General features: G+C 53.5%; 1 protein-coding gene across 5 annotated transcripts in view; it reads left to right on the top strand.

Annotated features, from left to right (window-relative positions):
- NOL4L (nucleolar protein 4 like) overlaps positions 1–21,152 on the top strand; it is a 49,773-nt gene that overhangs the window by 17,552 nt on the left and 11,069 nt on the right. For 3 of the 5 annotated variants that reach the window (XM_072350097.1, XM_072350099.1, XM_072350100.1), the window contains exons 3-5: positions 1,065–1,176; positions 4,475–4,584; positions 17,573–17,714. In XM_072350097.1, coding sequence (XP_072206198.1) covers positions 1,065–1,176; positions 4,475–4,584; positions 17,573–17,714 — 364 coding nt within the window. Of the gene's footprint in view, positions 1–1,064; positions 1,177–4,474; positions 4,585–12,183; positions 12,337–12,583; positions 12,728–17,572; positions 17,715–21,152 lie in introns of those variants that run through there. The other 2 variants (XM_072350101.1, XM_072350102.1) reach the window with 2 other exon arrangements.

Here is a 21,152-nt window from a genome sequence, read left to right on the forward strand (position 1 = left end):
GCAGGAGAACCTGGGATAGGTTCCCTGACTTGTGCTGTACAGGTCTGGCACCATGATTTGGTGGTCTCTTATGGCCTTACAGAAATGGTGACATTAAAATCACCTTCTCCAGATAATCTAGTCTCGGTCTTTAAATATGCTGTGAAGTTGCTTCTGATGGAACAGTTGCTTCTGCTTGGAACAGGAGGGCTCCTGACCTCCAGGAGCCTTCTGTGGGTGCTGAGGTCTGGATGCGGTGTTCAGGTAGCCAATGATAAAAATGCATCCTCAACTGTTATATACAGATTTCCCGCAAAGGTTTAGGACTTTATTCATTACTGTTTGCAAAAGTGTTTTTGATTCCCTAGGTAAAATATGTCACAAAAGTGCAAAGTATTATTAACAGTAATTGATTGTCATTGTGGGAAAAAGTGACCTGCCCTTCCAAAAGATTAATGTATTCTTCAGGTTAGCTGTGCAATGGTAATTAGCAATGCAAACAGAGCTGGAGAACCCTAACTTTCTCATTCGGTCCTTACACAACTGTATGGGAGATTGGTAATCACAGCCTGAACCTCTGATTAATCAGCTGAGGCAAGTGTGGGGTCAGCTATGGGAGCACAGGTGAGAGTGATGTAGCTGTGCTCCCGGAAGGGGTGGAGCTCGACTCCATCCCCTCTGAGACCTCATTTAAGGGCTGACTCCCACTGAAGCAGCATCTCTTGGAGATGGCTCACCAGTGAGAACTGCCCCAGCTTCTTCAGCCAAGGCACCACCACTGGTGAGTTTTCCTTTGCTTATTCCTTCTGTACATTTGCTACCATCTGTATATTAACAACCAATACAACAACCATAGCTTCTCTCTTCTCAGAGCCCAGGCAGAGCAGGAAGGAGTTTCTGGGCAGGAGGGGCTGTATGAAAAGTCCACAGATGGGGTTCAGGAGCGGTGTGCTGCTGCATTATGGTGCTCAGGAGCTGTGCACAGCTGTGTTACAGGATTTGGGCTAAGGGGACAGTGCTCTTGCTGTGTCCCAGCCCTCAGGCTCTCTCTGCCAATGCATAAAACCCTTTCCTTGTTTTCCCAGATTGCAGAGACCTATGCTTTTCTCCCAAGAGAAGCTGTGACCAGGTTCCTGATGAGCTGCACAGAGTGCCAGAAGAGAATGCATTTCAACTCCAACGGACTGGAGCCCAAAGGTAAAGGCAAGAAAATTGTGCGAGCGGAGCCAGCAGTCACCTTACAGCAGACACCACTGAGAGCTGTCAGTGACTGCTTCATTCATGAGATTTGCTCCGTCAAATGGATTTCCTAACCTGTGTATTTTCAATTTGCTTTTACAGCAAAGCCTGGGGAATTGTTTCAAGTCCAGTTTGGGCACTGTTTTTGGTAGAGGCAGTGGGATGGGGCTGCTCAACCCAGTTCTGCTTCTGAGCGGTTCCACCTCTGGTTCCCTTTTCCCAGTGCAACCCCACAAGGCCTGTGTCAAAAACACTGCAGCTATATCTGCAATCAGCTCGTTAGATCTCTGGTAAAACCTGACCTAAAGTTTTTCCTTTAAACTATTAATTTGGTAATGAAAGAATGAATATGTTTGAATAATTGAAGTTTCTGATAAAGAAGAAATTTGCAGTAATTAATAGATATGCACATCGTGATCCCATTTTGGATAACAGAAAGTGTTTTGGTAATCAAAGTTATATTATGCCTGTGTATACAACCAATTAGCGTGGTGACTGTGGTAGTGAACTCATTACAGTTCTTTTATAAACTGAGCCAATCAGCAGCTCCAAGGCTTAGGAGCTGTGAGCAGAGGATAAGGTGGGACCAAGTTCTCTTCTAGAGTAGATGGTTCAAGCTGACATTTGGATGGGTTCTCTTCTGAATTACGAACTTGTTTACTTCATCAAGTGCAAAGCTATATTTTTTTAGAAACTGTCCCAGATAACGCTCTGATATTTATCAGCCCAAGCTCCATCTGCACAGCACCTGCCCACCCTGCCTGCCAAGGGCCTGGTCCCACTTTCAAATTAGGTTGAGGGAAATTTTGGCCTTTGGTCTCTCTGGGGTGAACCCAGCTGTTACACTAAGCAGAGCATTTTGCTTGACCCTGAGCAAGGAGCAAAGAATAGTCACAAAATTCTCCAGTTCTCTTGGAAATAAACCTAAAAGGAAGAGAACAGGTGTAAAAGGAATGGAAGGACAGGAATGCCCTTCTGCTCAGAATGGTACCTAAAGAGTGACTAAGTAGCTGTGAAACAACATAGAGTAGATTAGATAAGATTACTTTTACTGGGGAAGAGTATCTGATTTCACTACTATGTATTCCACAATTCATCTTGAGCAAATCACCTACAGAATGGTGGGGTCATAGGAAAATTGCCTGGGTGTGTATGCATACATACACATAGACCAATGTAACGTTTAACTTAGTGAGAAGAAAAAAAATGGAGTTGTCCCTATCTATTTCTACTTGTCCATTAAGCAAATCTCAACACACTTCCTACGTGATCAGAAAAAACCCTAATTAAACATACCTGACATTGAACCCTGCAGGGCACACACGTAATTCATAGAAGAAAATTATCTTGCGCCTGGGAAGCTCTGAACATTGGACTTTGCTGTGGCATTTTTACACTGTTATTAAATTAGGAGTAATTCCAGTGGAATTATACAGACTTGGAGTTAGGATTCAGTTCAGATTCACAGGACATTTTGCTGATGGGATGGCTCAGGGTTTACACCAGGATGGTTTCAGGCAGGGCTGAGCACTGAGGTCCTCCTTCTTTCTGCTCCCATCCGAGGATGCTCAGCTGTTTCCCTGGAGCCATGCTCACTGTACAAGCACTGAGCAAAGGAGATTTTGTTCCTGGGAGCTCTTTCCTTGTACTGGGATTTTAGCATCTCTTCATCACACGCTGACATCCTTGCACTGTAGAAAGATGGTTTATTTTGCTTGCTTAATTTATACAGAGGAATGCTTGTAATTAATTTGTAGGCCAAAGCGAGATGGAGAGCAATGATATACAGCCATGGAAAAGAGGCTATGAATTAGTTTACAAGATTCCTAAGTTTACAACATTCCTAAAAGCTGTGCAGCGCCACATGTGTGCAAACCAGTGACCCGAGCAGTCGTGGGTATCCATCCAGCTATCCAACATGGTGCAGGTGCCCAGGACCTGGAGAGCAAACTGCATTTCCATGGATCTTAACTAGGCTCTTGCAAAAACTATGTAACGTTTAAGTCAGCTACGGACAATATGCTTTTGGGTCAGGTCATTTCTTAATCAGACACAATAGATCTGATATTTCCAGAGGTGTGAAGCGTCTTCGGGTCTGCTGAGTTTCATTGGGCTTTTGCAATATTCAGCATTTCTGAGAAGCAGCCCCATTACGGCTGGCTGATGGATTTTCTAAGGTGCTGTAAAACATTTTGTGAAGGCCGTTTGTAAAAGGAGCTGTGTCAAAGGTGCCTGTGAAACTGGTGACCCCAGAAAATGCAAGGCAGGCACTGAGGTTTTGAGATGGGAAAGGAAACCTCCCACCACCAGTTCACCTTCAGCTCCTGGAAATCCTCCTTTGCTGCTGCTGGAGCTTGTGTTCTGATGGGCAGCCATGCAACCTTTTGGGGTTTGCTGGGAAGCTGGGCTTGTCCTCTGGTGCTGGCATATATATATGTACAAATGCACAGAGATTTTCCTTTTTGCCAGTGTCTTTTCTAGTGGGAAAAGGCAACTTTCCTCTTGAACATACACAAACATGTAAATATTGTGACAGAAGAAATAATGGCAGAGGTCTCCAAGTCCTGCATGCGGAGCTTCACAGCGATGACCACAGAGCTGAGAATCATTTGTGAACTCAGAAATCTCATGTGGGGTTTGCTTTACTAGGGCTTGTCTAAGCTGGATGGAAAAGGGATCTGCAGGAACAGTCTGAATCCAGAGTGATCTCTGAAGCTCAGTGTGATTCAGGCAGACAAACCAACAGGAACAATTTAAATTAAAGGTTTTTAAAATTAAGTTTGTATTTTAATGAGGGTGTTAAAAATAATCTTCGTCACCAGACAGAGACACTGTTGAGTGCCCTAATGGTAACTCTTACCTGAGGGAATCCCAGCAAAACTGGTGAGACTTTGCAATGCTGAAGCACATTGGAAGTATATTCTTGATCACACTCTGCATCAATGCCATTTGCATGGAAGTGTTTCTGAGACCTTCATCGAGGCTCAGTTTCTTCCTCTGTTAGGTTTGAGTTTGCTAGACTGACAAATGATACATTGTGTGTAGTCCTTTCACAAGTGAGAGCAAAACAACACCTGTTCCATAATGATCCTCTGGGTGCAGCCTTGTTTGTGTTGGAACCTCAGCTCAGTGGGCACTGGCTCCAGGTGGGGGTTTTAAGTGCTTCTAAATACATGTTTGATAATGATGACAGTGCATTGCAGGTTTGTGCTCCCACATCTCTGTATCTGAATAAAGTTTTTCCTCTGTTCTTCAGAGAGCGAACCACCTTCCTCTCTGGTTTCTGGGATCATCGATTACAACATGCCTCTCACCTCTACTTATCTGAAGCAAATGAAGCTGCGGGTGATGAATTCACAGGAGCAGGTGAGTTATCCTCCTGCCATGGGGCAGTGCAAGGCACGAGGCGAGTTTTTGCCCCTGGGGCTGGGGGTGGCTGGTGCCTCTGGGAGGATGTTGGGAGGATGCTTTTGGAAATGTTGTGTTTGTCCAGGTGGGGCAGGTTTTGACCACATATGACCAGCGCTGGTCCATGGACGTGGGAGGGTTGTTGCTGTTGTGGATTATAGAGGTCTGCTTGTTCTTTAGGCATGTGGTTCTACTATGAAGTCTTAAAAACACATATGGTGAATAGGGATTGATCTCTTTACCTTCTTGTGTTTTCCTGGGAGCGTTAGCAGGTGGGGTGGTTCTGGCCAGCAGCTCGGTGCAGCTCAGCACCATCTGCCCTCATGTCGTGCTGGGAGGGGGCTCAGTTGGCTTCTGGGGGTGTCAGGCATTTGGATTTGGAGCAGAAGGGGCAGAATGCCACAGGATTAAACCCAGGCTACGTAATTTTCTGGAGTTCTGCAGCTGCAGAATTAGCAATGGGAACCTCTGTGCACCATGGAAACGGTCTATAAAAAGCAAAGCATGTTCTACTCACTCCCCACAAATCGGCACTGGGAGCCAGTGCTGGATCTGCTTTCCAGCACACCAAAACCTCAATCTGATCTTGTACGCTGCTGCCAGTTTGCAGGAATGAAAGAGTTTGCATTGTGCAGGGGAGGGGAAGACTGCTGATAGCTCGAGCTGTGAAGTTGTGCCGATGGATGTTTTCTATCTGGGGGCAACCTGAGGAGACATTGGTTAGAGAATCTGGTGCCAGGGTGTGAAATTGCGGCTGTGGATCCACTGTCAGGAGCAAAGGAGTGGGTACAGAGCATTCAGCAGGGAAAACTCCCTGAAACCTGACATCTGGCAGGAAGCACTGCTGCACCTTGGAGCATTTTCCTTTGCGTGTGCTGGACAATGAGCCAGTTGGAGTTTCTGCCTGCAGCAAGCAGAGCTGCTCAGGGTGAGCTGGAGGCAGAACTCTGGACAGCTCCAGCCCAGGGCTGCTGGATGAGGCTGTGGGACTCGTTTGGTCGGGCAGAATGGAGGGCTTACCTTCCTTCTGGTTGCTGGTTCTCAGTGCAAATCAAAGCAGAGCAGTGCTGTGATTGCAGACCCTGCTGCTATGCATGCCATTAAGCACCAACCTTTTCCTCACTAAGGTTGTGCTTTTCAGAATCTGAAGTAGTTTCTTTGAGTTAAGTTTGATGTGTACATAAAAGACAGCGTGAGAGGTTTGTGTATTTACCACTTACACCTTTTTCCACTGATAGGTCTATTCCTCTTGGTCCCAAATCTCCATTCAGGAGAAGCATGTCATGAATCTTGCCCAGTTTCCTGCGCTAGTTTATGCAGGCAGAAAACAGGACTTACAGTTTGCTCTTATTTCCATAACACAAAGTATCATGGAAGGTTGCAGACAGGGCTACAGAGTTAGGAGTTGGGAAGTTGCAGCTATAGGGGTGCTTGCTTGGAGAACTTCAGATTGGTGATTCAGAGATGTGAGAAGTGTATACCCTGAATTTTGCTGTAGGAGTGTGCACTGGATCTCCCACTAGGTGGACAGATACAGTGCACTGCTCATGAGAACACTCCTGAAGATTGCAATCAAAGCATATGTCCTGCAGGAACAAAAAGAGGACCAGCTGAGGTGACACACAGGCCTGGACCATAAATCACTGTACTTAGTTTTCTTTCCTTGCCTCTTTTGCTGCACTCTCTGTGGTATGTTGCAATGCAGTTTTCTAAGCTTTTTGAGCTGCAGCAGCTGAGGGGAAAAAAAAACACCTATTTGGAAGAAGTAAGATTCGCCTTTTGATGTGTCCCTTAAATTCCAGTGAGATTCCTGAGAGAAAATGGCAAAAGATCACAGCTCTACTGCTCAAACCCATGTAGCATTGAAGCTCTTTATTATACCTGAGTATAGCAGCGGTCTGAGGAGGATACCATGGTAGGAACCCAGGGAGAAAACCCAGGGGACACAGATACCATTGGTGCTGAGGGACACTGCTCATGGCCACCCCTGGGAAGGAGCACCATGCTCACAAATACACACACAGCATGGCTTTGCTGTATCCAACTTTACACTAAGACACTCGTCCCTCTGTCTCATTTTGCCGCCCTGCCACCTCACTGCCCAGCACTACGCCAGCATTTGATGGTAATAATAGAAATAAATGAAGCAAGTGACTTGTGTTCTACTTGGCTTTTGCCAAAAGCAATTATTTGTATGCAGCAGCACCAGGAGGAGCTTGCTTCACAGGGGCTAACAATGAATGAATTTATGCCAAAGTGGCCTTTTAACTTCATTATTCAGAAGGGAAAAAAAATAGTGCATGTAACTGTAATTTATGACTGCTGTTAAGCATATCAGTATCAGGGCAGCAGTGTCTCCACCAGGAAATGCTGCCAGAAGAACCTGAGAGCATTTTGTCTGCATTGAGGAACAAAAAGAACCACAAAATCAGGAGCTCTTCCCAGGGCTGTTCTTGCTATGACGGGTTCCTGCAGAATTGACAGAACCAGAAAGCAAATCACCATCCTGTATGGAAGTGTTCAGAGAACAGGAGTCAGATTATTTTCTCACATCAGTGGAGATCAATATATTTCAAGTCAGTACATCTATTCTGGCATGAGTGCCCCATGCTGTTTAAATTGGCTTCACTAGAACATGCAGGAGCTCCTGGGCTGTGAGTCTTCCTTCTTTCCAATTTTATAGCAGTTCTCATATGTGAGAGGGCCCAGGAGGGCCCGTTCCCCTACAAAATGGTGCAGAATTAGCCATATTTCAGGGATCTGCAGAGGTATTAAGGCATCCCCCGAACTTCTGACCTTCTCAATCTTGCAGAAAAAAGGAATGTATTTAATATTCATCTATAACGATCCTTCCACCTCGTTTTCAGACGATAAATATTAGCATGTTTCAATGATTGCTTATTCAAGTTTTATTGCAGTCATTTCCTAGACCATCTTTTTCTATCGTTGTTTTCAGACTCATCCCTGGGTTTATTTTTCACACCCCCCTGTTCAGGTGATTCCTGCCAGGCCCCCGTGCTCAGTACCAGGTGAAACATGGCAGGCTGAGATGCACAGAGCTCCAAACCCACTCTGCTGCTCTGGAGGTGTGGCTGCTACCTTGGCAGGCACAGCAACCAGGTTTAAGTGATACGGAAAATTTCCAAAGGTTGCTTCAGTGGCTGCTAACAGAAGGTCACCCAGTCGGTGAATGGCAGGATGTGAAATAACAGGAGCTTTTCTCTTGTTGCCATGGCTTTGCCACACTGACTTGTGAGTGCCTGGGAGGGAGGGAGGGAAAGAGGGGGCCTTGTCCTGCAGCTTGGTGCATGGCTCCTAGCTCACTGTGTGCACTGCAGGGCTGGAGGGGGCTGCAGCATGAGGGCACGGTTTGAAGAAACAACCAAAACAAAAGGGCAGTCCTGGAGGTATCTGGAAGATATTGTTTCACTAAATGCAAATTACCCAGTTCAGTCCAGACATAACTATTGGAAATACAGATTTAATTGATGCAGTAAAGGCTTACTCGTAGCTCTGCATCAGCAAAGCCCTCTAGTGGATATGCAGCTTCTGCTGGCAGAGAAGGCTTTGGCTGATGTGTTTCAATCCTGCCCTAAAGGACAGGCTGTCCAGCCATGGCAGTGGCAGTGGGTCCAGCCCTGCAGCTCCATTCTGCACATTTGCAGCTTCCCTCCACCCTCTTAAGCTGACAAAGACAGTTTAGTGAAACTTTTAGCCTTGGCCTTAATGGCTCATGAGATGCAGGAGGTCAGATGATCAAACCATTTAGCTTGGTTTCAGACTTCTCTGAATGGCTTGCTTTCAGTGAAGGTCAGCTCATTTTTGTGATTGGAATTAACCGTGAGGTTCCCAGCTAGTTAAAGCAGGAGAAGTTTCATTTCCAGCTGTGTAGATCCCTCTGTGCCTGTAGCCACATTGCTAGTAAGCTGTGTATGTGCTCAGTGCAATGCTTAGTGCAAGCAAAATGATTTGAGATCCAGGCACGGGCTGGCTGGGATAAATACTGCTGGCATCTTCCATACGATGCTAAGGGAAATCATTATTTCCTATGGGAAGGAGGCACTGAATGAGGTGGTACTGCCAGATCTCAGCAATGCCAGTCACCACAATGTCCTCTGAGCTGCAGGCTGCACTGTGCACTGTGTGTCACTGCTTGGGTCCCTTATCCCTGCTGGTGGCTGCAGACTGGTGGAGAGGCACTTGGGGGAACGTGCTGTGGCTCCTGATGGGTCCGTTCCTCCTGTAGCTGTGGGCAGGCCATGGCCATGGGCTGTCTGCATTGCCTTCCCTTCACTCATTGACGTGCTGTGTGCTGACTTTGATCGAGGAACACAAATGGTTGTTTCCTAATTGCCCTCTCCCTTTAAGAAGGGGCTAATACCTTAGAGAGACTTCTGAGGTCTCGCACACTAATAAAGCTCTTCAAGAGCTTGGATGGCAACTACTTTGAGAGCGTGAACTGTTATTAATGATTTCCGTTACTGCAAAAAATGAAGCTGTGTGGTTCAGCGTTGTAACCTTGAGCTGTGTTCTTGCTTTTGTTTCTGCTCCTGTTGTACCTGCTCAGGCAGGCATTGCCTCGCTGGGGTGCCACACTGCAGGGCTGGGAATGGGCGCGTGCATGTCCCAGCATAATGCTGGCACACACAAAGATGGATGCTGGAAACACGATGTGGCTCTTGAGAATGGCAAAAGATGGGCTTTGTGTTGGCTATGGTGTAGCGTTGGTTAAAATGGCTCAGTTCTGGTGTGGCGGCTAGGAGAAAAGCTGTGAGTCTGTGTCAGCCTATGGCATAGTGCAGAGGTGCTGGGGGGTGGTGCTCCAGTAGAAGCTGGGAGGGATGGGATATGGATCCTGCGTGTGGATGGGATATGGATCCCTGGTACTGACTAGCCCTCCCCTGAGCTCCTGGGGAAGGCACGTTCTGCTTGTAGAAGCAGCTCTTTCCTGCTGCTTTGCTGGGACTGGTGCACCCTGAGGTGTGCTGTGTTTCCCTTCCATCTCTTGGCCTTTGCCCTTGAAGAAAGGAAAAATAAAAGCACTTCTATTTGTGCATATGCCAAATGCCAACAGCTGTTGCTTCTGCAAAAGGAGTGACCAAGAGAAAGGGGAACACAGCCCTCAGCCCACGCAGATCTGCTCTGTAACAAAGCTTCCCAAGCCTCTTTTCCCTACTTCTTCCTGACTCTGCTCTGGATGCCATGTAAATAAAACACAGCGCAGGCAGAAGTCACACCTCCCTTCGTGCCGTGGGGCTGTGGCCCTGCCCCCGTTGTCCTGCTTTCTTTACAGGCATCACTTGGCAAAGCTTTGCATTTTTAATGCTCATCACCCAGTAGGGTTTGGTGGCCACGGAGTAGCAGATGCAGGAGGTGCCGTTTGTTGTTTAACCCACTTCCAGAGGCACAAGAACATCAAGTGACGTGCACAAGGTCACCCCCGTTTCAGTGGTTCCTTCAGCATGAGAGAGCTAGATCCCACGTCACGCAGTGCCCTGCAGATCTCTGCGTCCACCCTCCCCAGCAGCATTCCTACAGGCAGTTTACCTCTGGCTCTGAGAGCAGCCCCGGTGCTGCCCGTGTGGCCAGGGAAGCACAGGAGGATGAGGCTGAGCGCTGCCTGTGGGCAGGGCTTGGTTCTGCGTGGGCAGGCAGGCGGGGATGTGTGTGCCCACAGGGAAGGGTTTGCAGGGTTCAGAGGTAACGAACGCGCCGAGAAGGAAGGAAGCGACTTATAAATAATATATTTGATGTGTTTTATATATAATATAATAGCAGTAGTACTGGTTTATTATGTTGGGTTTTTTAAAACACAGTCCCGTAAGGCACTGACCCTACTCCTGACAACCTGATAAATTACCATTACCGATCCTATACCTAATAGCCAGTTATTTAGTTATTTCTCCCTCCATGGTTTGAACCTGGTGGATCTCTACCAGAAGGGCGCTCCAGTTGCCTCTTTGCAGAGCTCTCCCTCCCACAGGAGCCCCATTTCTGTGCCCAGCCGGCCTGGCGGCCCCAGGCGCTGCCACAAACAATGGCATTTCTGTCGGGCTCGTGACCCCGCTTGTGCGGCGGTGACCCTACTGGGGTCAGGTCCTGCAGCCTGCACTGGAAGGGTTCCTGCCTGCAGCCCTGCCCGCTCCTCCACCCCTGGCTTCCCGAGTGGATGCGTCTGTTCCACGCTAAGTTTGCCGATGCAAAATTTAGGTTAATCCATTTCCAAAGTGGATTAACCTAGCCCACACAAAGGCACTTAGTATAAAAGAAGTGTCCACATGGTGAGGCAACACAGCGGCTGCATCAGGCTTGTGCCCTTGCTGCTGTGTGCCCGGTGCAGGGGGCTGGCTCTGCCGCGTGGTCTTGCTCGAAGCAAAGGGAGCGCGAGGAAAAAACAAAGCCCAGCAATGGGAAGGGGTTAAAACCCTTCCGAGGTCCACGGCAAGTCTCCTGTTCACCTTAAATGGTCAGGATTTTATTTTAGCTTCAGGGAGGAGCGGCAGCCATTGAGCTGGAAGCGAGTGCAGCCGCTGCCCTCCCCACCGCAGGGACCCCGGGGTTCCACTGCTTCCTTCAGCTCGGGCTGGGAAAGGGTCAGCCGTGCAGTGCCCACGGTGCCTGTTCACCTTCCCACCCCACGGGGCTCAGCACAGTGCTCCCTGACCTCCTCCCAGCAGTGCTGTGGTTAATGCACAATTGGACATGGGCACCAACAAGCCATAAACAGGGATGTGGCAGTTCCCATCCTTGGCACTGGTGAAGGCCCTACTCTTGGGCTGCTTTCAGCACAGTTCCCCTCATAGCCCTTAAGGGCTGGGGGGGACACTGAGGTGCGATGTCCAGGAGGAGGTCAGCGAGCACTGCCAGCACCGAGCGCCTCACTGGGCAGCCCCAGGAGCGGCTGCAGAACAACGGCTGAGCCCTGCACCGAGCTGTGTTGCTCACGGAGCGGGTGCTCTCCCTCTGCTCTCCCACCGGAGCGAGGAGTGGATGCATCTGAAACAAAAGGATGCAGCCAATGTGTGGCCTGGGCACCGTGTGCCCACCGCGCCCGCAGCCGGGCGGAGGTGAGGAGCCGACTCCGAGCCCGGACCCAATCCTGGGGTCCCGCTCTCGTCTCTCGCAGCTCGGGCTCCGGGACCGAGCTGGGCCGTGGGAGCGGGGCACGGCCGTGGCGAGCCGAGCCGGGCGCGGTGCAGCCCCGGGGCCGTGCCCTGCCGAGGGAGCCCGGGCGGGGTGCAGTCGCGGCGGTGCCGAGCCGTACCGAGCCGTGCCGTGCATTCTCGCTGCTCTCCAGCAGGCGCCCGGCCCTGGACATTGTCTCTTCCTCCCGGAGGAAGGGCCCTCCCCGGCCCTCCACAATGTGCTCTTCCAGGCGCGGCTCCCCGCGCCCCCCGCCGCGCCCGGCCCGGTGCGCCCGCCCCCCGCGGCCCCGCTCCCCTTCCCCCGCCGCCGCCTCCGCCCCCTCCGCCCGCGGCCGGGCCCCGCTCGCCCCCCTCCGCCTCCCCGGCCCCCCCCGGGAGCCGGGAGTGACGCGCTCCGCAGCGCCGGCCCCTCTCCCCGGGCAGCAGCTGGTTGTCAGCCTCTCCGGAGCGCCGCCAGCCCGGGCCCCCTCCCTCCGTCCCTCCGTCCCTTCGCCGCTCCCCGCCCCGCGCTCCGAGCCGCGCCGCCGGGCTGGCGCAGGCCGGCAGGGCCCGGGCCCCGCTCCAGGTAGGCTCCGGCTGCGGCTCCGGTGGGGGCGGCGGGGCGGGGGATGCGCGGGGGGCGGCGGGGCGGTGCGGGGCGGTGCGGGGCGGGGGCCGTTCCCCAACTCCGGGGCCGGTGGCCGGGGGAGGGAGCGGCCGCTTCCCCGGGAAGTTGCGGCTCGGCGGGGCTGCGGGAAGGGTTAAGGTTAGCGCGTCCTTCCCCGCGCCCGGCGCGGCTCCCCCTTCCCCGGAAGAGCACAAAAGCCCACAAGAAAGTGGGAGGAGGCGGCGGCGGGAGCGCTCCGGCCCCATTAATTCCCGGGCACCGGCCCCGCGCCGCCGCCGCCATCGCCGCGCCGCTCCCCCGGCCCCGGCACCGGGCGGGGATTGTGCTGGAAATAGCTTCCTCCCTCGAGGTAAAGCCCTACTTACGTGTCAATCCCCGCCGCACGCCGAAGCCCGGCTGCCAGCGGCGGGGCCGTGCGCGGGGCCGGCGGAGGATTTGCGCCGGGAGCGGCCGGGAGCCGCGGGCGGAGGAAAGCGGGGCCGGGCCGGGTCGGGAGAACGCGGGGAGCCGCTCCGTACGGCCCCGGGTCCCGCGCCGAAGTGGCGGCGCCGCGTCCCGCTGCCGGCGGCCGCTGTCCTCCGGACCCGGTCGCTCCCCGGCACCGCGGCGGAAGCGTCGCCCGGCATGCAAAGCGAACGCGTGTTCGGCGTCGGGAGAGCTCGGTGCGGCGGCCGTGCGGGGCAGGGACCGGGCGGGCACGGGCAGGGCAAGGCAGGGGCAGGGGCAGGGCAGGGGATGAGCCCCGCGGACGCTCCGCTCTCTCCCTCCCGTGCCCGGCCTCGCGTTCAGCACCTCCCCGCTGAACAGCAGGAGCGCGGACAGCCCGCGACCCCCGCCCTGCCCGTGCGTTCGGTGCGCCGCTGTGGGTGATGCTCCCGGAGGAAGGGATCTCGGAACGGCTGTGTGTGTGTGTGTGTGTGTGCAGAGGTGATGGTTCTGTTCTCCTTTCCTCTTCCATTTGTTGTTCACGTTGCAGATTAACTCTTCCAGCCGGTGTTTTGGGAAGTAGCAAAGTGCTCATTCAAATCAGCAGCAATGTCAGTCAGTGAAGATGTACGTACCTGACAAAGAGCACCCGGGATGTTTGGTTGGTGCATAGATTGGTGGTCACAGATCGCTGCCCCTCAGCCGTGTTCCCCCACACTGAGTGATTCCCAGAGCAGCAGGCACCATGCTCTTCATGGCTGCGGTACCAATCCTTGACCGGGAGCGTTTATCTTCCATTAGTAAGCTTTTCTGTGTGCTGAACTGGTTAAGTTAGGGTCAAACCTGGTTCAGTACCTTCTTGGCATGCTCAGAGGGCTGGGTTTAAACAGTGGCTGAGGTGGAGATGAGGCCACCTTCCTACTGGCCCCTTTCTAGTGGCTCTGTCCCAGTGGCTCCTTCTCAATGGGTCCTTCCCAGTTGCTGCTTCCCAATGGATCTTTCCCAATGGCTCCTTCCAGCATGAGTTACTGTGCCTGGGATCCTGGGGCTGTGCATCATCTTTGTTGCTCCCAAAGCATCTCTGCTGCCAAGGGATGCACACTGCTCAGCTCCTGTTTGACTGCACCAGGGAAGTCTGGCTGTGATGAGACAGGGTGTGTTTTCAAATACAAGACTTCAGAAAGGGAAGAGAAAATAAACTATGCTGACAACTGGAGCCTGGAATACTTAGCGTAAGGCACAGCGTGTCAGTGATGGGAGAGATGCTTGCAAGGCAGTCCCTGAGAAACTGAGCCAAGCTGTAAAGTAAGCAGGTTACCGATAGCCCTGCATGCACTGCCGAGGTGTGGTCATGGGAGCAGCTTCCCTGCCCCGTGCTCTCCCAGCAGTGCTGCAGGAGCTGCCCCGCTGCAGGTGAACCCCACAGCCCACAGTCCCACTGCTGGAGCCGCTGTGTGCGGGATGGGCAGAGAGCTCTGTGGCTGGGAGAAATGCTTCCCAGCTTGGAGGGGAGCTGGGGGGGTTGAGTGAAGGTGTGTGCAGACGGTGCTTGAAGATGCACGGTGCTCAGTGGGACAAAACACTGAGCGTTCACTCTGCACGTGTGAGCGCCTGCCTTTGCCAGTTCAAAAACATTGGCTGTGAGCGTCTGTAAAGCAGCTGTGAATATTGGACTGTAGATAAGGAGAGGAGCGAGGACGTTGTTTTTCCAAACCCGGTGGTGCCTGCAGCCCTGGCGTTTGGGTGTGGTTTGTGAGCGCACCCGCAGGATCCGACTTCCCTTTAGCAGAGGAGCTGCACGCACGCTGCCTGACCCTTGATCACTCGGTGCCTTCGTCGCTGGAAACAAAGCGATGGGACCTGGCTGCAGGCTGGGGAGATCCCCATGCGGAGCTGGGGACGGCAGGAAGGAAGCAGGCAGTGACTGTAGGGCCCCAGGATGGAGGCACAGGGCGAGCACTGCCACCTCCCTCTGTGCCACGCGTGGCGTGGGGCTGGGGCCGGTCCTGAGATAGGCACTGGTAATGGATTGTGCTCTGTTTTCTAATGAAAGTTTCATTTGAAGTTTGTTTACAGGAAAGAAGAAATTAGCAGAGAGAATTCTCTTGAGAACCCAGAGAGGAAAAAGAATGAGCTGCCTGACTTGCAAGCCAAAAGAGGGTGGAAGGGTAGATTAGATTTACCGTATTGCTCTGAGTCGTGGCCGTTGTTCGGAAATTCTTCCTTGTTCTCCTGGTTGCTGAGGGCCGGTGTTGAGCCCCGTTGGTGGCATGTGGGGACAATTGGGGGCTGCCCATCTGACCAAGTGCTCGGTCCCGCTGCTGTATTGGTGGCTTTGGGCCAGGGCTGTGCATGCCTAGGGTCCTGCTGGCAGAGGGGGCAGTGCCAGGTGTCACAGAGCTCTGCTGTGTGTCCCCCCTTGGCTGTCCCAGGGAAGCAGTGTGCTGGTGGCTGGGATGGGTACAGGCCAGTGGGGCTGCTGGGGCTCAGTGGAGTGCCAGGATTCACAGCAGTGCTTCTCTTGGTTGTCAGGGAAGGGGCACAGAGGGACAAGGAGCTCCCACGGCTTGGTGCCAAACAGAGACTGCTCTGGTGGCCGAGTCCCCCACTGCATCCCCTGCGGTGTTAGCTGTGTGTTGCCATCCCCTGCAGTGTGCTTGCACAGGGGTGGGCTCTGCTGCTAGACCCACGCGCTGTTTGTCCTGTTGGCTGTTTGGGTGGGGGTTGGCTTGGCTGGACAGCAAAACATGGCACTGGGGACACAGGGACAGCATGGCCTGGCCCCACGCTGACAGCCTGTTTCCTGCTGAGGGCTGGAGCGTGGACTTGGGAACATGTAACACCCGTGTTTGACCCGAGTCACATTTACAGTTTCTGGTTTGAGTATTTCTAATAATAGGCCAACATTGCAGCTCAAGAGACTGGTACACTTTTGTAAAGCCATTTCCATAGCATGTGCGTGCGAGGCATCTTTCGTGCCTCTGATTTTCCAGCCTGCATGAGTGCCTCTGGGTCAGGGTCTGGGTGCTGAGGCTGTGCCTTCTGCAGGAGTTATGCCTGAGCCAAACCCTTTGGAAAGCCTCCTGGGGCTCCCACCTGCCAGGTGAAGGCTGTGGGCAGCCAGGACCTTGGCATTTGCATTTGTCTCTTAAGCTCTGACAGTAATCTTGGGTAAGCCTCATGAAGGAGGCCAGATATTAGGATGGCTGGCTCCCTGTGACTGTGTGCAATGGAGACTATATATAGTGTGCGGTGGGGAGACCTGTGCTGAACTCTCCTGTACCTGCACAATGGGATTTGTGGGGAGGCAGTGCTGCTCTTGGATGGTGTAGCAGCTGGGTGTGCTGGCAGCGGTGTGTCCCCAGAGCCCCCCACTGCTCCCAGCTCCCCAGTGCCACCCGCCCTGCTTGAGCTCGGCCATGGGTGCCTGAGCCATAAATTCCAGGAAGCTTCTGGGAGGTGGGGAGTGCCTGCCCTGGACCTGCAGATGTGTCCATGGGGACAGGGGAGAGGAGGAAAAGCCACAACCTGTCCTGAAAGACGTTCATTTGTTCACAATAAAAGCTGTCAGCCAGAGGCAGCCAGACAGGGCAGCTTTTACGAGGCACAGCCATACGTTGGAGGGGCTCTTGCCAATTGCTCCTCACACGGAAAGGGAGCGGGCGGTGTATGTAATCTCAGGACGAAGGGAAGGAAAGAAAAGGAGCTGAGCATTTACAAGGCTTTGAAATGCTTCCATCAAAGGAAAGCGCAGCTGAAGGCCCTTCTGGAGGGCATTTTTTGGTGTCCCCCGCCACCCTGCAGTTCTGGATGCGGCCTCTATCCGTTATTCTGGGGGAGCGGCCAGGGAGAGGAAGGCAGATAAAGGGACCGCCGACGGGACTGTGTTAATTTGGGGCAGCATCTGCTTCCTGCGGAGCAGGCGCTGGGAGGGCGAGGGGAGCACCGGGCCCCTCCTCTCATTCAGGATCCCAGCCTCGCCGGTGGTGGTTTTGAAATCCTGCTGCTGACCTTTCCGGCTCTGGAAGCGATCCAAGGGCTGTGTCTCAAAGTGCTCTAAAGGTTAGTGGGAAGGGAGAGAGAGGCAGAGAGAAAATGTCCTTCCAGCTGCAGGAGTGGGAGAGAGGAATGCGATCTATGCTGCGGGGCCCTGGGGCTGCCCAAGCTCCCCCGTGGCATAGGATGAGTGTGGCCGCCACACTGGCAGCCCCTATGGCAGCACGGCGTGGGCAGCCCCAGGCCCCAGAGCTGACCCCAGCTCCTTCTATGGAGCCCTCCTGCAGCACCGGGCAGTTGGAGTCTGCGATCTGATCTCATCATCCCCGTTTGCTCCCCACCAATGCTGCTCTGTCGGTGTTCCTGTGATGCAGGGGGCGGTTTGGTCTCAGAAGGGTCTAAACTGTTTGTGGGGCTGTTTGTGCAGAGCTGCGCCCTATCTCCACTCCCACGTGCCACTCGCTTGCCAGAAACACGCTAGTGTGGATGGAGATTAAAGGGTAAACTCCAGGGCTCAGCCATCCGCTCCTACAGGATGCGAGCTCTTTCTAATTGTCCTCAATTAGAGACAGTGCCATTGCTCAGGCACGTCTTCAGGCAGGAAGCGGTGCTGGGGCGTTCTCCTGGGAACCACCTAACCCGGGCTGCTCACGGGCTCCTGGGCTGCGGGAGCTGCATGTCCTGGGGAAGGCTGCGGTGGGGAGATGCCAGAGCAAGGGGATGGAGGGAGGAAAAGAGCTCTGTGCCTTAACCCTTTCCTGCTCACCTTCAGGATGAGACGTCAGTGAGCAGCGAGGACTTTGATATGAATGACTCCACATGGATCTCAGCTGACCAGCACCTGAACTCCAGCCTGAGCCCCAGCCAGGACGAGAGCATGCGCAGCCCGCAGAACCTGCACGGCCAGGAGGACGGTGAGTGCCCGCAGCCACGGGAAGAGCGCGGCGCCTTGTGCTCGGGGTGTTTTTGTGGCTCATTAAACATTAACCAGTCCCTTCTGATCGGGTGTCCCACCTGTAGGATGGATTTCATATCAACATGGGCTTCAAAGCCCTTCCTGGTCAGCCTACAGGCTGCTGGCAGCAAGGCCCTGCTCAGCTCTGGGCTGAGGGTCCTCATGGAGGACACGGTCACAGCCCCCCAGGTCCTGAGAAGGCAATGGGTTGGGGTCCCCAGGAGCAGCCTGGAGAGCCCTATGGGCCCTTGCCACAGGAAGGAGAGCAGCCTCTTGCAATAGGATCCATACCCAAAAAGCTGCACCTGAGGCAGCACGTGAGAAAAACGCACTGGGATCATGGAATGGACACGGGGTGTCTCGTTGCTTTGGGCAGGTGGTTGGAACCCATATGTGGGCTGGGGGGAGGGAGCCTTTGTTAAGGTGACGTGCTGTGTTTCTTCTGTGAAGCTAGTTTAAAAAACTGCTCGAGTAAATAAGTGGCAGAAGTACGGGCTCAGGTCGAAGTTCATCTTTGTGATGCTTGCAAGGATTCAGTGCTTGGGCTGCTCCTTGGCTTGTGCCCATCCACAGCCCAGATGCTGCTGGGAGAGCAGGCAGGGAGTGAGGAGCAGAGCTGTGAGGGGGACAGGAGATCCCTAGGAAGGAGGGGCTTCTTCAACCCAGCATCTCCCAGGGGCAACTTTGTGCAGCCATGGGACAGGGATGCTCCATTCATTATCCTGGAGCCAACTGTGGCATTGCCAGGTCTCTCTGTATCCCCAGACTTTGCTGTTCTCCTGCCAGGACATTTCAGGCTTGTGGCTTATCACTGCTGAATTCCCAAGTCTTGTTTACAATCCAGAATGACATGGATTGGATCCTTTTACTCAATGCTATTATTCTACAAGACAGAAATTTAATAAGGGACTCGTGTATTTAAGCAAATCAAGATGCTTTCACCCAAACTAAGTCCTCTCTCCATCTCTCTGCCCTCTTAGGAAATGTGTCCAATTTTTTGTGCCCTGTGATTTTTGTTTGGAGGCAGGTGTCCTCTTTGGGACCTTCCTTGGCTCCTTCAGTTTCTTTTGTGAGGTTCACCGTTGAGTAACAAACAGCTCCCTCCTTTTGGCGAGGAGTGCGTGTGAAGTGGAAGGAGGTTGCAACTGGCAGAGCAGAACGGGAGGAATCAAAGAGAGAGCAAGCTGAGCTGGATGTTAGTAACAGGACTCCCCCAGGAGAAGCCCAGAACTGGGGTTTCCATCAGACTGCTCTGTTTCAGGGGCTGTAGGACCAGGAGCCCAGCCCTGTACCCAGCACCGGAGCTGTGAGCTCAGGGCATTGCTGGGGTGAGGGGCCTCTGGTGGTCCCTGCATTTAACTCACTGTGCTGTGGGGGTTTAGCAAACGTGTTTTGCCTTCTTTGTGCCAACTCACAGAGGCTATCCCAGGGAAGGCTCCTAAAAAGACAAATGGCAGGAACTGAAACTTATGGACTGAAGCACAGAGGGCACAAGCAGGGTGGCACGAGGGCTCCACTCAGTGTTTTGGCCTCCATCCTCTGCAAATCCTTCTCTGAGCTGTTCCCATCCACTGTTGTTTAATGGGGAGGATGCCTGGAGCATATTTTCTGTGACAGGCTTCCTTAGAGGCAGCCTTGTAATGAAGAGGTGCCTGTTTGGACAGCAGTATCATCTGACACGCGTGGTTAAAAGAAGTCCTGTTTGAAGTGCTGAAGCACAACTGCATGTCTTCCATGGGGCTGCAAGGGGTGAGTGCTCTCATACAACACATGAGCACAGCAGCATGGAACAGAAAGGTGGGAGAGTAGGAAGCTGTTGCCCATGCTTTGAAGCACAGGTATCTGCTGCATCTTCAGTGAGCTGAAAAGCAGCTCAGATGGAAGCCAGCACCTCATTTTGTCTCTGTGCCCAGAAACCTTGGCCCCATGTAACCGTGCTGCAAACAGCATCAGCCTCTGGAATGTGAAACAGCACAGGGAACAAATGAGAACTGTTGGCTACAGGAGGTGAGGGACAGAAGGAGGCACTGCTGGGAGGATGTCAGCAGCAGGGATGGGGCTTATGATAGGTTGATGGCACTGCAGGCTGCAGGGGTGTGGGGACACATTGCAAGATGCATGGGTGCATTGTGGAGTGCAGAGATGCTTTGCAGGACACAAGGACACACAGATGCATGGAGGGACACTGGGACGCAGCAGGATGCAAGGATGCACAGCAGGAATGCAGGGATGCAGGGACACGTGGAAAGACGCAGGGACAAAGAACCCATCCCCAGGCAGCAGTGCTGACACAGGCGCACACTTGCTTCTTCCATTTTCCTTTGTTACTCATCCTGCGGGCCCCAGCACGGAAAATGTGAAGCTCCCTGCAACATCCCTTCCCTATAGGATGTTACTCACAGCGTTTGTGCCCCGCAGGAAGCCGGTGGATACCCAGAGCAGCAGCAGAATCAACACAAACTTTCTGCTGCTGAAGCTGGGCCATTGTGCAGGAGGACATCCTGGGGGGATGCGTCCGTGGGACGTGGCACACATACAAAGCAAAAACACCCCAAAAACCATGGCATCAAACTGACCCCGTTTCCCCCCCCCCAATGTGCCATAGGGCACTACCAGTCCCAAGATGGCTTTGCATGGAGCTGCAGCAGCTGGGCTTGGGGCTGCCTTCCCATGGCTCAGGGTCAGGTCGCTCCTAGCAAGATTCCTGCGCCTGTCCTCCATGCCGTGTCCCCGCTGATCCCGGTCTGCCTGGAGCTGCAGCTGCTAATCCAGACCTTGGAGAAAGGACTTTCTTAACCTACTTAATGGTGAAGGCACGCTCGGCAGGGTGTCCGTTGGCCAGGACATCTCCTGAGGGCCTGGAGGAGCCACAGGGGTGTGCACATGGCATGCTTTCAGGTCACCATCACATGGCTTCTGCTGGCTCTCTTGGCAGAGAAGGGCTCTCGATCCCTTCCCACCAGCCCAACATATTGGTGCTGTGGGCAGGACGAGGCCGAGCCAAACGCCTGCAGCTGTGCCAGGGAGGATGCCCATGGCTGTGCCCCATGCTGTGCGGCCACGTGCCGGGGGCCACCGCTCACTGTGGTGTCAGGAGATGGCACCAGGGGGTACAGCTGGGCCGGGGGGGCTGGGCATACAGCACTGCCTTGTCCCCGCAGCGCATTGTACCCGGCTGTACCAGGTGATGGCTCTCTGGGGGCTGCGTCCAGAGGCTGGGACCTGGGAGGGTGGGAGGAGGATGGAGGCTTGGCCTGGGACATAATGAGGTTTGCGTTAACGAAGGAAGGCAGGAAATACATCGCCAGTGGAGGCGGGCCAGGCCTGCTGCTCCTCATCCCCGGCCAGTGCTTCTTTTTCCCCTTTTTGTGTGTGATGGAGGAAATGGGCCAGGCAG

This window comes from Excalfactoria chinensis, chromosome 15 (assembly GCF_039878825.1).
Source record: "Excalfactoria chinensis isolate bCotChi1 chromosome 15, bCotChi1.hap2, whole genome shotgun sequence".
Classification (NCBI taxonomy): Eukaryota; Metazoa; Chordata; class Aves; order Galliformes; family Phasianidae; genus Excalfactoria; species Excalfactoria chinensis.